The sequence below is a fragment of the Cebus imitator genome, unplaced genomic scaffold (assembly GCF_001604975.1).
Source record: "Cebus imitator isolate Cc_AM_T3 unplaced genomic scaffold, Cebus_imitator-1.0 Scaffold56, whole genome shotgun sequence".
In the NCBI taxonomy this organism is placed as follows: Eukaryota; Metazoa; Chordata; class Mammalia; order Primates; family Cebidae; genus Cebus; species Cebus imitator.
Window position 1 is genome coordinate 1,503,368 of NW_016107371.1, and position 15,623 is coordinate 1,518,990.

At 36.4% G+C, this 15,623-nt stretch overlaps 1 protein-coding gene across 8 annotated transcripts in view; it reads right to left on the reverse strand.

The window, feature by feature from the left end:
- UBR5 (ubiquitin protein ligase E3 component n-recognin 5) overlaps nt 1-15,623 on the reverse strand; it is a 152,430-nt gene that overhangs the window by 45,514 nt on the left and 91,293 nt on the right. For all 8 annotated transcript variants that reach the window (XM_017528911.2, XM_037738656.1, XM_017528907.2 and 5 more), the window contains exons 16-23: nt 14,962-15,074; nt 13,487-13,630; nt 13,277-13,388; nt 12,872-13,026; nt 12,426-12,623; nt 5,418-5,628; nt 4,393-4,519; nt 326-477 (exon numbers count right to left, since the gene is read on the reverse strand). In XM_017528911.2, the coding sequence (XP_017384400.1) occupies nt 326-477; nt 4,393-4,519; nt 5,418-5,628; nt 12,426-12,623; nt 12,872-13,026; nt 13,277-13,388; nt 13,487-13,630; nt 14,962-15,074 (1,212 nt within the window). The remainder of the gene's footprint in view (nt 1-325; nt 478-4,392; nt 4,520-5,417; nt 5,629-12,425; nt 12,624-12,871; nt 13,027-13,276; nt 13,389-13,486; nt 13,631-14,961; nt 15,075-15,623) is intronic.

Here is a 15,623-nt window from a genome sequence, read left to right on the forward strand (position 1 = left end):
GTTTAAGTGGAAACTTCTTTTCCAAACTATAGGAGAAGGAATACATAAGGCAAATCTATTGACTTATCTTGATATATTACTAATAAAGGAATAACTGAGCTTCTTACTGGTATAGAAATAAATATTTCATTAAAAGTGAAATACCTGACAAGAGTTCTGGAATAAATACAAATACCTTAAATCTAATTTTATAAGTAGTTATAATATTCATTGTACTATACTTTCAAATATTTCAAATTTCTAAATATCCCTTTAAAATGTTAAAATTATTTCATGACCTGCTCTTTTTGTTAAACACTAAATGAAATCAAATAATAGATCTTACCAGGATCCATCGCAGGAGGGTCAGGAACCCAACTAGGGGGAGCTATGGGGGGTGAAACTGGATCCTGGTGGTCACTGGATGAAGCTCCAGCTTCATGTCTACCCAAACCAGCTGCTCTCAACGAACGTCTCATCATTTCCCGTAATCTCAAACTAAAAGAACATGAACAAAATCAGAGCTCACTACCACATCTACACACAATGAAATGGTGTAACTTCTCATCTGAGAAGATGAAAGTATGTCCTACAAGCTTGCACTCCAGGCAAGGGATGTGAAGTACAAATGCCAATTCTGGAATCACAGAATAAGTCAGTGAGGGACAGAAATAAAACTGGGGGCTCCTAGTACACCGTTCAGCACTAAAATCACTATATTAAGCTCCCACACAAACTTAAGCAAAGGGAACGAAAGCTGCGGTGAAGTAAGATTAGAAATAATCTTTCATACAGTTCAGATAAAAGAACAGCTAAACATTAAAACAAAAAAGTTTCTATCCCCTGTTTGTAATCAGTTAAGAATTAAGTTTTATAGTAGACATCAGCAATCATACTGGTTAGCACAAAACCAGTATTGTTCAACACTAAATCCCTTTTATAATCTCAAAAGCAACTGAACTAATATCCACACAATGAGTAGTTTTAAAACAAAGACCAATTTAAATTTTTATACAAAAAAAAAAAAAGAATTTTTTAACAGTACAACTTGCATCCCAAAGAAATTAATGAATGAAACTAGAGTTTATAAAATGTGTTGTTAGATTAATGTGTGGGCATGTTTTTTTCCTCCTGCTATAAAAAAAAAAATACTATATAGGTGTACACATCATTAAAAAGAAAAAGAAATAATCACAAACACAGAACTTGTTCGGGGAACTGGTAACTACCTGTATTAAAATCTATACTTTACCTTTGAATAAAACCTTACAACAGCTAAAAAATTAATACATTTAGAACTAACAATGATTTAAGAGAGAGCACAAAAGGCAAATCCCTTCATTCAGCCACAATTTTAGCGCTTGTAAATCGATAAAAACTTCATTTTGAGGGCCAGACAACACAAAGGGACTTCATTCTCCTGTGCAGAATGAATCTCAAAGACATGACATTCTGATGTTAAAGACCTAATACCTTACTAGGTAAGTGTAATACATCTATAAATAATTGCAAAGATTTTATTAATGTTTAAATCTCTAATTGCAATTATTATTTAACTGAGGATAAATGTGTTTTTCCATATCAATACATTTTTTATTTTATAAGGAACTTTTTTTAAAAGCATTCACAAAAACTACTTTTAGAGACTATGTTCAGGAACTTATCTATTTTATAAGGCTTATTATTGATGTACTTTTTAGAATAAAAACACTCTAGAAGATTCTGCAATGTAAATGTTTCTGTCTCAAATAATATGTTTGCCATTATAGTATTCACTATTAAAAAATAACTACAGTTAATTCTTTTATAGTATCAATGTCTTCTATTTTCCAATTAAGAAACGTGAGTTTAAGAGTTTTTATAATGTGGAGGGAGCATGGCACAGTGAGTGTTTCAGTCCAGGTCACTTCCCTGTCCAAAGACATCACCCAGAGGAAATGGAAGACTCCTTACCAGTAACAGTACACACCATGGTGACTGTTCACACTGTGATGCTCCTATACAATTTTAATTAAGCTCAACATACTCCTGGTATCCTAATGTGTCTCACTCAAAAAAAAAAAAAAAAAAAAAAAAAAAAATCAGCACTAATTGGGAGACACTGCAAATAACCTGAAAATAAATGCATGTTTTGGCCTTATCAAGAATGCTTACACCAGAGTCACAAACTCAATGGCTAATGGGTCAGAAAGGTAAAATAATTAAGGGCAGTCAGGTGTAAGAAACGGGGGTAGTGACAAGCTGGAGGCACACATGCTTATCTAAAGGCATTCAAATTAAAAGGAAAAATATTTTAACATTGCGAAGGCCAAACAAAAAACATATATGGGCTATTCTCCAACTTCTAGCTTAAAGCAGATTAAGAATAAATGAAGATAAATTGAGACCACAGTCTCATCTTGAACTTGCAAACTCCCAACTTTGTTGTTGTGATGTAGTCAATTCAATATTAAATGAGGGGGCCATTCCTTGTCATTTTTAAAATTGTCCTTAACCTCTTTTCTTCATTAGGTCTTGGGAACATTTTTAAGTACAATGCCCAGCTCCTCATATAGATTCTTAAAAAACAAAAAACAAAAAACAAAAAAAGAAAATTATTCTTCAAGATGTTGTACACAATTCATGAAGATTCACCTGTATCCTCAGTGGCTGAGGACAATACTGAGGAGATACCACCTTGGCTGCTAAGATTCAGAGTTTTGACATTTCTTCGTATAGGCTTGCCTGGAGTCATCGTATTTTCTGACAATATGGAAGAATTCAAGGATGATGTAATTTCCTCTTTGTAAGCACGTTATATCCATGCTACAGAAGCCTTAGAATCCAGTCATGTTCAAACATAACACTGTGACAAAAAAGCGAAGGTCATGTGTCTTCCAGATTAACAATCTCTAGAGTACATACACCTGCAATCAGATGCATCAATCAAGCTTTCCACTAAATCTGCCCTTTGTACTCTGGAACTATTGAGTCACATAATAAAACTTCTGAGTCAAATCATCATCTGAAGGCATTTAACAGTATTCCATTCAATATTGAAATTGCATCAGTTTTGAGCTTACAGCTCATGAATCCCAGCCTGCATACTCATCAAGGGGCATCGCCTAGAAAATCCATTGGAGGCTAGAGGAGGGTTTCACTTCAATGAAGCAGTCTGTGGACTTCCTACTGCCCGGCGTGGATAATAAGACTCCTGTGCTTTCATCTGTCCAACCGGAAGCCCTGAGTTTGAACTGGTTAAGAGCACTGCAGTGAAATCTTCGGCAAATTCCTCAAAGGAGCTTACTCTGCAAATTATTTCTGTGAGCAACACATCACCCACTCTTGAAGCTCCTTTTAGTCTTTGCCTTCAAAATAATCCTGACATGAAAAAAGATGGCAGCACTGGCATTGGACCAACCATATCAGAGTCCAACTTGATTTGCACCTGTAATTTCCCTGAGGAAATGAAATACCTGAAATAATTCAGACACTAATTTCTTCATGAAGAATTTAAGTTGTTTTCCACTTTAGAGCAAACACTTTGTCTGCCTATAGTCCTGAATAAATAAACTGGTGGTAATTTCCATTTTGTTTAGTCTACATAACGTTTTTGCACTGTTTTAAATTATAATTTGGTCACCCATGAATACTTTTTGATAAATCTCACTTCAGGATGTTTTTGAACCTGGGAAAGTATCAACTTGGATCAATCAACTTGGTAGCCTTCCTGTTGCCAATTTAAGAAAACACATTTTTAAAGGAATAGATAACTATGGAACAGAAAATAGGCAAGGAGAATCTTCATTTTAAATAGACTTTACAACCTACCACATTAGCACATACTGAGCAGTGCTTCCATTAATGATCCTGTCAGACAATAAATGTGCTTTTTCCTACAGAAAGAAAACTATATCCTGAATTCTTCATATTCATTATCTAGTCAAATAGCTAACAATTTTTAATGTGTTATAAAAGTTTGTCCATCCCAAAACTCAGCCTGAAAATTTAAACACCAAACATCCATAATACACATCAGCCTTTCATTTCTTTCCCAGATCATTAAGATGTCTGAGAAACTGACCTAAATAAGCAGTCTGAAACAAAAGATTAAGGTTCCTTCAATTATTATCCTACTTGTTCTCCAACTAAAGAAAATAACTTCCTAGGAAGCAAGAATAATGAATTTAGAACAAACTGAAAGAAATAAATTTAAACTACTTGTCTAAATTATCTCAAATTTTTTAAGTGTTCCAGCTCTACACTTAAACTCTAATTTGTTATCAGATTGTTTTTCCCAGGGTGTTATTGGGAGGAACAAAAATGAAATAAAAAAGGACCCACCGATCCATGTATATGACAGGTAAGAGATACACTGCTTTCTGTACTTGGTTTTTTCCTCCAATTAAAGTTTCCTGGTAAAAATCACATTACCTTCGGCTACTTGATGATCCAGCCCGATTACCTGGGCCATTACTTGAAACGACTGATATTGCATTTGCAATGGCCTCAACAGCAGAAAGCCTTTCTGCAAATGTATTTCTTTCAGAACGCTCCGCTTCTGAAAAATAAGAGAAAAAATTAAGATCAATTTAAGTTTCAAAACTAATACGCTGAGTATTTACAGTCCACTAAACATTAATCTCTATATATTTAGTACTCTAATTCACATACTAGATAACCAAGTGTTCAATTTTTCCTCCTTACAGCAACAAACACTTAAGACAGATTGAACTATATGACCTTTCATATGTGATTTATTTCCTTATTCTGCCTTACTTTTCAATCTCCAAAGATCATTAATAAAAAGACTGAAATTTAGCTTTAACTATTAAAATAGAAAAAGACCTACTTACCAGTATTTCAGTCTTAGTTTTATATACTATGTATATAATCCTTACTGATTTAATGATAACGACATAAAGGTCAGAAACCTGCAAAGCACTATTCAAAAATGTAGCTACCAGAATATCATCAGCAAATTCACAATAAGAAAAACATTATCAATTACATATTTACACTTTGTTTTCAATTTCTCCCTTCATTTAGCCAATTAAAAACTTCATGGCAAAAAAGCTTGTTTACTTTCCAAAAACATGTAACACCTCATTAAGTGATTTTTCTCATCTACATTCTGAAAATTTAGATAAAAGTTGCCTCAATGTAACTTGCTAAATAATTCCCATGTAGTAAAAGTCATCTGCAATTACAAAATAAGTAAAGTTCATTTAGCATTACAAATCCAATTCATATATATCATAGAGAATAGTATTAAAGACAATGAAAACACACTGATGAAAAATTTTACTTGTTACATATTCATCTTTACTGTCTGAGAAAGTAAAAAAAAAAAAAAGTACAAACAAATTATTTACAGTGATTTGCTTTTAACAATTATTACATTTTCAAAATTGTCTAAAAACTCCTTTCAAAGGCCTTGCTACAGTTCTTAATCTCACCCTCTTCTTCTTTAGTTTCTTTATTGCTGGTTGGAAAGCAAACTGATACACAAGCATGCAAAATATTTCGATTTCCATCACATCTGTGGCTGATGAACGTCTGTAGCATCTGTAGATTCTGCTCTAAAACAACCGCTTGCTCAAGATTCATTAGATATTGTCGACAGGCCTCATAGTCACAGCGCAGAATGTGTTGCATTAAAGTTTGTTTCTGTGCTCAGACAAATTAGGGGGAAAAAACCTCAATTAATTTGAGTAGCACATTACATATATTAAAAATTTCTCACAGCCAACACAATAACATATAATCAGATTTGCAAATAAGTAGAGATAATTTCAGGTGGCCTACCAAAAGAAACAGAACGTAAGGGTAGGCTTATGCAGAACACACAATCAACAGGAATAGAGATCGGAGGGTAAACTTTCTGTTAAGGACAATATTTCTAGCTTTCTCAACTAACTCAACTCTGCCACTGAAACAGGAAAGCAGCCACATACAATGCATAAATGATTATGAGTGGTTGGATTTGGCCTTCGAGCCAGAGTTTGTCAATCCCTGGTTTTGTTTTGTTTTTTTTTTTCATGTTATATAACTGTCTAATTAGAACCCTATTAATAATGATAGCCAATTAGGCAAAGGATATAAATTTTATTTCAGGCTTACTCTCACCTTCTTAGGCTTTTGTGTGTGTGTGAGACAGTCTCACTCTGTTGTCCAGGTTGCAGTGCAGTGATGTGAACATAGCTCACTACAGCACTGACCTCCTGGGTTCAAGCAATCCTCCCACCTCAGCCTCCCACGTAGCTGAGACCACTGGCATGCACCACCACAGCGAACTGACTTTTTGTAGAGTCTTGCCATGTTGCCCAGGCTGGTCTCAAACTCCTGGGCTCAAGTGATGCCCCCACCTCAGCGTCCCAAAGTGCTGGGATTACAGGCGTGAGCCACCCACATACCTCTTATGCTTTTAAAAGTTATATTAAAACCAAAACCTTCAAGTCTGCAGGAATCATGACAGGTGTAATTTAATTACCAAAGACACGGTGGTATTGATAAGTATTTATATAATAGATCATTAACTATCTGACAAAGAGCATGAACATACCAAGAAGTTCATTCTTTCAGAATGGAAAAACTATAGTTATGGAGTATTTAATGAATTGAATATAAAGCTTTAGTTTTATAAAACAAAGTTGTTCATTTTAACTGTAACTAGAAAAAAGCAGGCGAGAAAAGGGCATGTGGGAATATAAAGGGAAAAAAAAACTGCATTTGAACAACCTGCCACCTTCTGGAAAACTGTCAAAATAAACTCTCCCCTCTCCCCAACTTCAGAGTGGGTGGAGGAGGTGTCCACACAAGAAAACACACCTAAACAACTATTTTCAGTACCAACCACATGTGAAATAGGCCACTTTGATTGTGAAACTAATGATGGCTCTGAAGTAACCTCATCAATAGCAAGCTCCAGTTCACGAGGAGCTTAATTCTAAACTTGCCAAAACATAAGGAAATTTATACATAATATGTTGAGAGAAAATGTCAAAGTCTCCCTGAAGAACAAAGAGCAGAGTACTTCCAAAAGGCAAGTAAAATTAAGATATTTTGGTGTACACTGATGTAATGTACACTAGAGTTGCAAGCAATAGCCAGTTATTTAGTTAGAAGCAGCTACTCCACATGAAACTCTCATCTCCAACCTGTCAGACTGTAGTAGATGGGCTCTCACACTGAGGATATTAGTATTTAGTTGTGTTACAAGCAGAAAAGTTCACTCTGCATCACTGTATGTTATATTTGTCACTTATTATTTTTTTTAATTATACTTTAAGTTCTGGGGTACATGTGCAGATCATGCAGGTTTATCACATAGGTATACATATGCCATAGTGGTTTGCTGCATCCATCCCCCCAGGTCACCTACCTTAAGTATTTCTCCTAATGCTATCCCTCCCCAATCGCCCAACCCTCTGCTATCCCTCCCTTAGACCCCCAACCCTCCTACAGGCCCTAATGTGTGATGTTCCCCTCCCTGTGTCCATGTGTTCTCATTGTTCAACACCCACTTATGAGTGAGAACATGCAGTGTTTGGTTTTCTGTTCTTGTGTCAGTTTGCTGAGAATGATAGTTTCCAGCTTCATCCATGTCCCTGCAAAGGACACGGGTTCATCTTTTTTTTATGGCTGTATAGTATTCCATGGTTTATCTGTGTCATATCTTCTTTATCCAGTCTATCACTGATGGACACTTGGGTTGGTTCCAAGTCTTTGCTATTGTGAAGAATGCCACAATAAATACATGTCCATTGTCCTTATAATAGAATGTTTTATAATCCTTTGGGTATATACCCAGTAATGGGATTGCTGGGTCAAATGGTATTTCTAGTGCTAGATCCTTGGGGAATTGCTACAGTCTGAATTCACTAAAAAATTTCTTGTGGGTCTACTGTGTGGTAGGTCCTAGTCACTGAGGTGCAAAGACTAATGATGTCACACCTTATCCCTACCTGCAGGACGATGACTCTACCTGTCAGATGCTGACAAAGAGATCACAGAATCAAATGCCAACACTTGATGTAATATAAATGAGGGAGGAAAACTGTGTGTAAAAAAGATAACGGAAGCTGTATATTAAATGACATCACTAGGACTTGGAGCAACAAACTCTAAGTAGTAAGGACTGCAATGAATTAGAAAGACCAGGCTAATGTTTTTGAGATGTAGATTACGAGGCCCAATTACACCAGATCTAATTTTTTGAGAGCAACTGAAAATCTGGATTTTATATATAAATCCTGTAATTTTTTCAATGCTGGTAACCAATCAAGAATTCTAAAATGATATGAACGCTATTCCTAGGCATCAAGTTCAGACCACCACTACCTCTGTATCATCACCTCCTTATAATTTGAAACCACTAGTGTAGCAGGTTATAAGCAAAGCTAAACTAAGAATGAGTCTAGGTCTCTAAATAAAAGCTTACAGATAGTGCTCATAAGCACCTGGATTCAGTCTATTTTAGACGCAGTTCTAAAAAGTACTTCTCACCTCCAACCTAATGGAGGGTGAATATGCTCCCATATTAAGTTGCATTTCCATTCTTTATGGAAAAACTGCTCCAAAAAGTTGTATTTATCTTCAGTTTCTCACTTCTCATTTTCTCCTAAGCTCACTCTAATGATGCTTTCATCAACAACGACCTAGATGGAGTCAAATCCAAGTCAATATTCAGTATTCACTTCACTGACCTACTGCATCATTTGACACAGTTGATTCCTGCATCCTGCTTGACACATGCTCTTCATTTAGCTTCCAGGACACAACTCATTCTAGCTTTCCTCCAACCCTGTAGATGTTCCTTCTCGATCTCCTACACTGGTTACTCTTTATCACCCTGAAATTTAAATGCTAGGACTGTTCTCATGGCTCAGTCCTTGGACCTTTCCTCCTTACAACCTCCGTAATCTCGTTCAATATAATTTCTCTAAAATACAACTCCGAAGTAAATTTCTCCAGCTTGATCCTTTCTTTCTTGGTCAGACTTACACATCTAGCTTTCTACTAACCACCTCCTCTTGGTTCAGGAATTTGTCAGATATCTTCACCAGTCTAAAACCAAATTCCTAAACCTTCACCTTCACTTCCATCAGTAGAGACATATCAGAATTTCTTCATACTCACTTCTTCTATCAGAAGAGACGTCTTAAACTTCACGTCTAAAACCAAACTCTCATTGAATCTTCTTCACCTCTACAGTCTTCAACTCAACAAATGACAACTTCATTTTTCCAAAACCTTTCACCCTCTTGCTTCATCTATTTGATATCCTACATTTAGCCCCTAGAAAATCCATTAGTTTTACCTTAAAAATCTAGTACAGTCATGTGCTGCATAAAAAAACATTATAGTCAGTGATGGACCGGATATACGACTGTGGTTTAAGATTATAATGGAGCTGAAAAGTTCCTACTGCCTAGTTACATTGTAACTGTCGTTAAATCATACTGCAACACATTATCCACGTGTTTGTGGCACTGCTGGCATAAACAAACCTACCATACTGCCAATCATATAAAAATTTGATAATGATTTAAAAAACTAGGTTACTGGTTCCTAAAGTATTTACTGCACTTTCTTTGGTTATTTTAGAATGTACTACTTCTTTTTTTTTTTTTTTTTTTTTTTTTAACTAAAACAGCCTAAGGCAGGTCCTTCAGGAGATATTACAGAAGGCATTGTAAATTATACATTTTTTAAAAAGATAAATTTTAAGAACAGAAAAAAGTGCTTAATACCTGGGTGATGAAATAATCTGTACAAAAAGCCCTGTGCATGAGTTTACTTGCAGTAAAACTTCACATGCACCCCCAGGTCTAAAAGTTTTTTATTTCAAAAAGAAAATAAACATCTGCCCCCAAAAAAAGTATCTTAAGGATATAAAGAAAGTATTTTTTTATACAGCTGCACAATGTGTCCGTTTTTTTATTCTGCTTAAGAGGGTCTCACTCTGTTACCCAGCTAGAGTGTAGTGGCACGATCTCAGCTTATTGCAACCTCCACCTCCATCTCCACCTCCACTTCCTCTCAGGTTCAAGCGATTCTTGTGCCTGAGCCTCTTGAGTAGCTGGGATTACAGGTGCAACCACATCCAGCTAATTTTTGTATTTTTTTTGTAGAGACAGGATTTCGCTGTGTTGCCCAGGATAGCTTCAAACTTCTGGCCTCAAATGATCTGCCCACTTTTGCTTACCAAAGTGCTGAGGTTACAGGTGTGATCCACTGTGCCCAACTGTGTACAACGTGTTTTAAGTGAATTATTCTTACAAATAAGTCATAAGGTTAAAAAATAATTTTAGCATAGCTGAAGTGTACAGTAATAGCATAAGCCTTTACATTCACTTACCACTTACTCACTGACTTACCCAGAGCAACTTCCAATCTTCAAAGTTTCATTTGTGCTAAATGCCCTACACAGGTGCACCTTTTTATCCTTTAAACTGTATTTTTACTATACCTTTTCTAAGTTTAGATATATGTTTACGTACACAAATACTTATCACTACATTACAAATGCCTACAGTATCTAGTACAGAAATATATTATATAGATTTGTGCCCTAGGAGCAATAGGCTTTACTATCTAGGTTCATGTAAGTACACTCTATGATGTTTGTACAACAACGACATCACCTAACAATGTATTTCTTAGAATGTATCCCTGTCATTAAGCAATGCATGACTATGTATCTAGAATCTAGTCACAACTCACTCATATCTCCATCCTCTGGGCCAAGTCACTATCATCTCCCACCTGGATTATTACAATAGCCTCTTAACTGGCACTCCCACTTACTCACATTCACCTTAATATTCTCAGCACATCCTAAATGATCCTTTTAAAATGTTAAGTGATATCAGGTCAATCTCGACTTAAACTGTTCCAACAGCTTCTAATGCATTGTCTCCACATCTAACAAATACTCAACTACAACAAACCATATGTCTAAAACTAAATTCATCCACCGGGCGCAGTGGCTCACGCCTGTAATCCCAGCACTTTGGGAGGCCAAGGCCGGCAGATCACGAGGTCAAGAGATAAGAGACCATCCTGGCCAACATGGTGAAACCCCGTCTCTACCAAAATATAAAAATTAGCTGGGCATGGTGGCGCGCGTCTATAGTCCCAGCTACTCAGGAGGCTCAGGCAGGAGAACTGCTTGAACCTGGGAGGCGAAGGCTGCAGTGAGCAGAGATTGCGCCACTGCACTCCAGCCTGGAGCCTCGCGACAGAGCAAGACTCTGTCTCAAAAAAAAAAAAAAAAAAAAACCTAAATTCATCCTTTTCCCTTATCCCATTTGTTCCCCGCTCCTATACTTCCTCTCTACCATCAATCATGCCCAAATCACAAACTTTATTCTTTTCATTCGCTGCTAAAATCCAGTTACCAAGCTTTATAGCTTCTATTTCCTTAAACTCTCTTAAATCCATCCCCTCCTTCCAGATTTCCAAAAGTTGACGTTTACTTTGTTTCTAATCTGCATTATTGCCTTAATTATTTATTTACTTATTTATTTATTTTGAGACGAAGTCATGCTCTGTTTGCCCAGGCTGGAGTGCAGTGGTGCAATCTCAGCTAACTGCAACCTCTGCCTCCCAGGTTCAAGTGATTCTCCTGCCTCAGCCTCCTGAGTAGCTGGGAATACAGGCATGTGCCACCATGCCCGGCTAATTTTTGTATTTTTGGTGGAGACGGGGCTTCACCATGTTGGCCAGGCTGGTCTCGAACTCCTGACCTCAGGTGATCTGCCCACCTCAGCCTCCCACAGTGCTGGGATTACAGGTGTGAGCCACCACACCCAGCTTACGTTGACCTTTTTATCTGATCTCTAAACTTCTGATCTCTATCAATTGCTCTCTAAACACCCATCAGCCACTGCTAATCTTTTTTTAAAAATCAGAAGCATGTCATTCACTGGCTTATAATCCTCCTCCTCCTAGCTTTCAGGCTCAAGTTTAGGTAACATTAGGTGAGCACACAAACACCTCAGTGCCTTGTCTCCAGCCTTTTCAGTTGCTACTCACTGACCCATAGGACACCTACCAGAATTCTGGTCATATCAAAAGAAAGTACACTTTCTCATTAATAAGATTCACAAAGGTTGCTCTTGGTCCCTGGGAGGACACCTCCCAACTCCATCCCTGTGTCTAGGGGACCCCCATTTGATCCATCCAGATATCACTTCTTTAAGGAAGTCTTCTGTACAGTCACAGTATGATTTATATCTCTCCCCTTTGTGCCCCTACGACATGTGCACACCTTGCTCAAACACTTCAATTACACCATAATCACTGATTTACTTGTCTATGTTGTCCTAATAGACTATTAGCTCTTTTAGGGAAGAAAGGGGCAATGAATGATCTATTTAAGATTTTTGCAAGATCTATTCAAGATAATTTAGTGGTGTTTTCTTAATTAAAATGCCCAGTAGTTTCAAAATTCGAATTACCTCTACAGCCATGATGATAATAGCAGCTTTCTTTTTGATTGTTGAATTGGCAGGAAGATTTATTAAAGAATGCACACCCATTCCAAGACTACTAATCGGTGGAAGATCAAGCCAATCAGGATCCCTTATTCCTCCCATGCAATCTTTGGCCATTGGGTAGATAGTACCATTTCCATCTCGAAGAATAATGGGAGATTCCTGTAATAATGGGAAAATGGTAAACTTTGACTCCTAATCAAAAAAAATGTATCCCATTTTTACGACAGGCATTTGTTTCCAAATTAGATTTTAGTAATAATAATCAAGTAAGAGAAATTGTATTAAAATGTGCTGAATATTCTAAACTTCTGAATAATTTACTATCAAGTTAACCACAGCCAGACACCCTAACTTCCCAAAAATGCCAGTGTTGTCATCACTTTTCAAAAGCAAAACCAAGCCTCTACCTGTCCAGCAGTGAAAATGGCTACATTCCTCTCATTCTGACCAAGGAAAGCAATGCTACTTGTAGGAAAATTATTTTCTTGTTCTGCTTTTCCTGTAGCAAGATCAAAGATACAGTACCGGACCCAATTTCCAGTCTTCAGAACAGCATGAACACCTTCAGAAGCACATAAATGAGAAGAAAAAATGTTATATATCTTATCTCTAATAAACATCTACTGTATTTTAAAAGTTAACTTCTCTGGTCACACTTTAAGTCAAGTCAAACAGATACATGCCATTCCATAATGTTACAGATAGGGAACCAAAAAATGTCAATGCCTTGAACTATTTTCTCATATTCCCATTTCCTGAAAAAGTATTAATGAAATATACAATTTGCCAGCTGAAAAAGTTACAAAATTTACCTTTGGAGTCTACATTCACTGCTAATATTTCTGTTTTTTCAGGTATACAAAGCTTTTTAGGAGTCCTTTGGAAACAGTCGGGAACCTTTGGTGTTCCACCAGTTTTGACAACCTGCAAGACACAAAAGGAATTTTGCTTTTCAAAACTCCATAATAAACACAAGGAGTCTGTCCCAATATTCATCTGCTGAATGACTTCTTTACACTTACCTGCAGTTCATCAATTCTAAGTAACCTACAATCCTGCAGGAGAGAGGAAGGGTCAGCATCTGGACCAGAGCTGCTCTGACAATTTGTATTACTGGATGTTCCTGGGAATTTTACAGCAACATAGGCACCATCCACTTTTAGCACCTGGAAGTACAGGCAAATTCAATGAACATTAACATTAGCTTATATAAAATCAACACGCAAATTCTGTTCGCTGAACTAATTTAACATAAAAGGAATCCAATTCTTTGTATGTTTCTTCAATGATCACCAAGTTATAAAAATTAACCTAGACAGATTCACCAAAGCTTTGTTATTGACGTCTATATCCAAGACTCATATGCTGGAGAAAACTGACCCACAAAGCCAGTGATTACAGTCTGCAAATGTTTTCAGCAATCAGCTGAAAAACTTAAGTATATAGCCCATGAAATCTTCCCATCTCCTTCCTCTCTTAATTATATTAAAGCAGTTTTCGGTCTGACAGAACTTTCTTGACAATGGCAACGTGCTATATTGGCAGTGTCCAATATGGCAGCGTTTAGCCGTAAGTGGCTACTGAGCCCTTGAAATGAAGCTAATGTGACTAAAGAGCTGACTTTTTTAAGTTATTTAATTTTAACAAATTTAAATAGCCACATATACAGCTAGTGGCTACTACATGGTCAACACAGGAATAGGGTCAGTAATGCACAGAAAGACAAGCACAGAATTTAAAACCAGGACAAATCTGGGTCCCACTTCTGCTACTTGATGCTTTTAAGGCAGTATCTTATTCTTAGGAAAAAACATCTACCCATAAACTACGGGTCTATTTTGAGAATCAAATGAAACAGTATATGAGAAAGACCTTTGTAAGCTGCAGAAGCTGGTATATCTGCTCTTTCCTTTTAAGTATAAATGAAAGACTATCACATTTCAGAAACTACTGAGTAATCACAAAACCTTTACTTTGCAGATATTCTGCAACTGCAGGTACATTTTAAATATGTGTCAGTAGAAGAGTGAAATTAACAGCATTCAAGCTGATAGTTTCATAGAAGGCAAAACTTTCTTCGAGAAGAGAAAAAGTGGAAGGTGATTTGTAGTAAGATTTTTCAGTACTAAGGAAGAATTTTAAATGTAACGGAAGATGACCTCAATTAGAACTGTCTAACAAATCCAAAGAATGGGCTGTATCAAAAGGTAATATATCTCTGTGCAACTTTTCTACAAATCTAAAATTATTCCCAAATAATATTTTTTTTTAAAAAAGCAAAATATCATCCTAAGTGCTCAAAGAGAGGCATAATCTCTTCGTGTGTCAGGGACAAAGACAGACCTGCATCAGATGCAGGGGTGCAACTAAAGATACCACTGAAGATGGTAAATGAAACAGCCCTGAAGAAAGGACTCAGGTATCAGCCACAAATCCTTGGGTAACCAAGATCAATACAGTTCTGTTATTAATTAATTCTTAGCTATTTTCAACAAACCTTGCCAACAGGAACATTCTTGACATCTTCCACAAAAACCACTTCCCGAAGAGACCACTGCTCTTCATTCACCTTTTCCTCTTCTTTCGGTGCAGGGGTTGACCGTCGTCGTTCTTAGACAACAACAAAATGGTAAGTACCAAAAAGAAAATGTAAAAGAGACTTTATAGATTTCATCTAAATTTATATGAAAAATTACCTTTAAAGGGATACATAAGTGAAGTTTCTCAAAAACTTCCTAAGCTACTGCTCTATGGGGTTTTCTGATCAATCTGTACTTCAAATAAATTCACAGTGAAGAATAGCTATAATCATGTTAAACTGTATTAACACTATTATAAATAAGCGCAAAGCAATAGGGTAAAATGTATTTTGTACTCTCAAAATTAGGGTTATCTGACCGAAGTTTAAAAAGGAAGATCTGCCAGACTGTTAAAACTATCACATAACTATTAAAGTTTACACTATAAAATTTATTTTAAGGAACTTTTAGAAAAATTCTTTCTATCCATGGTGTGGTGGTAAGTCTAGGTTTATAAATTCTACAGATTTTCAGCAAAAGTTGTGACCAAGACATAACCAATTTACAATAAGAGTCTCAACAAAAGTGAGTAGACAGATTAGCTAGTGGCAATTATTTCCATTACTATAATGAATTTCTC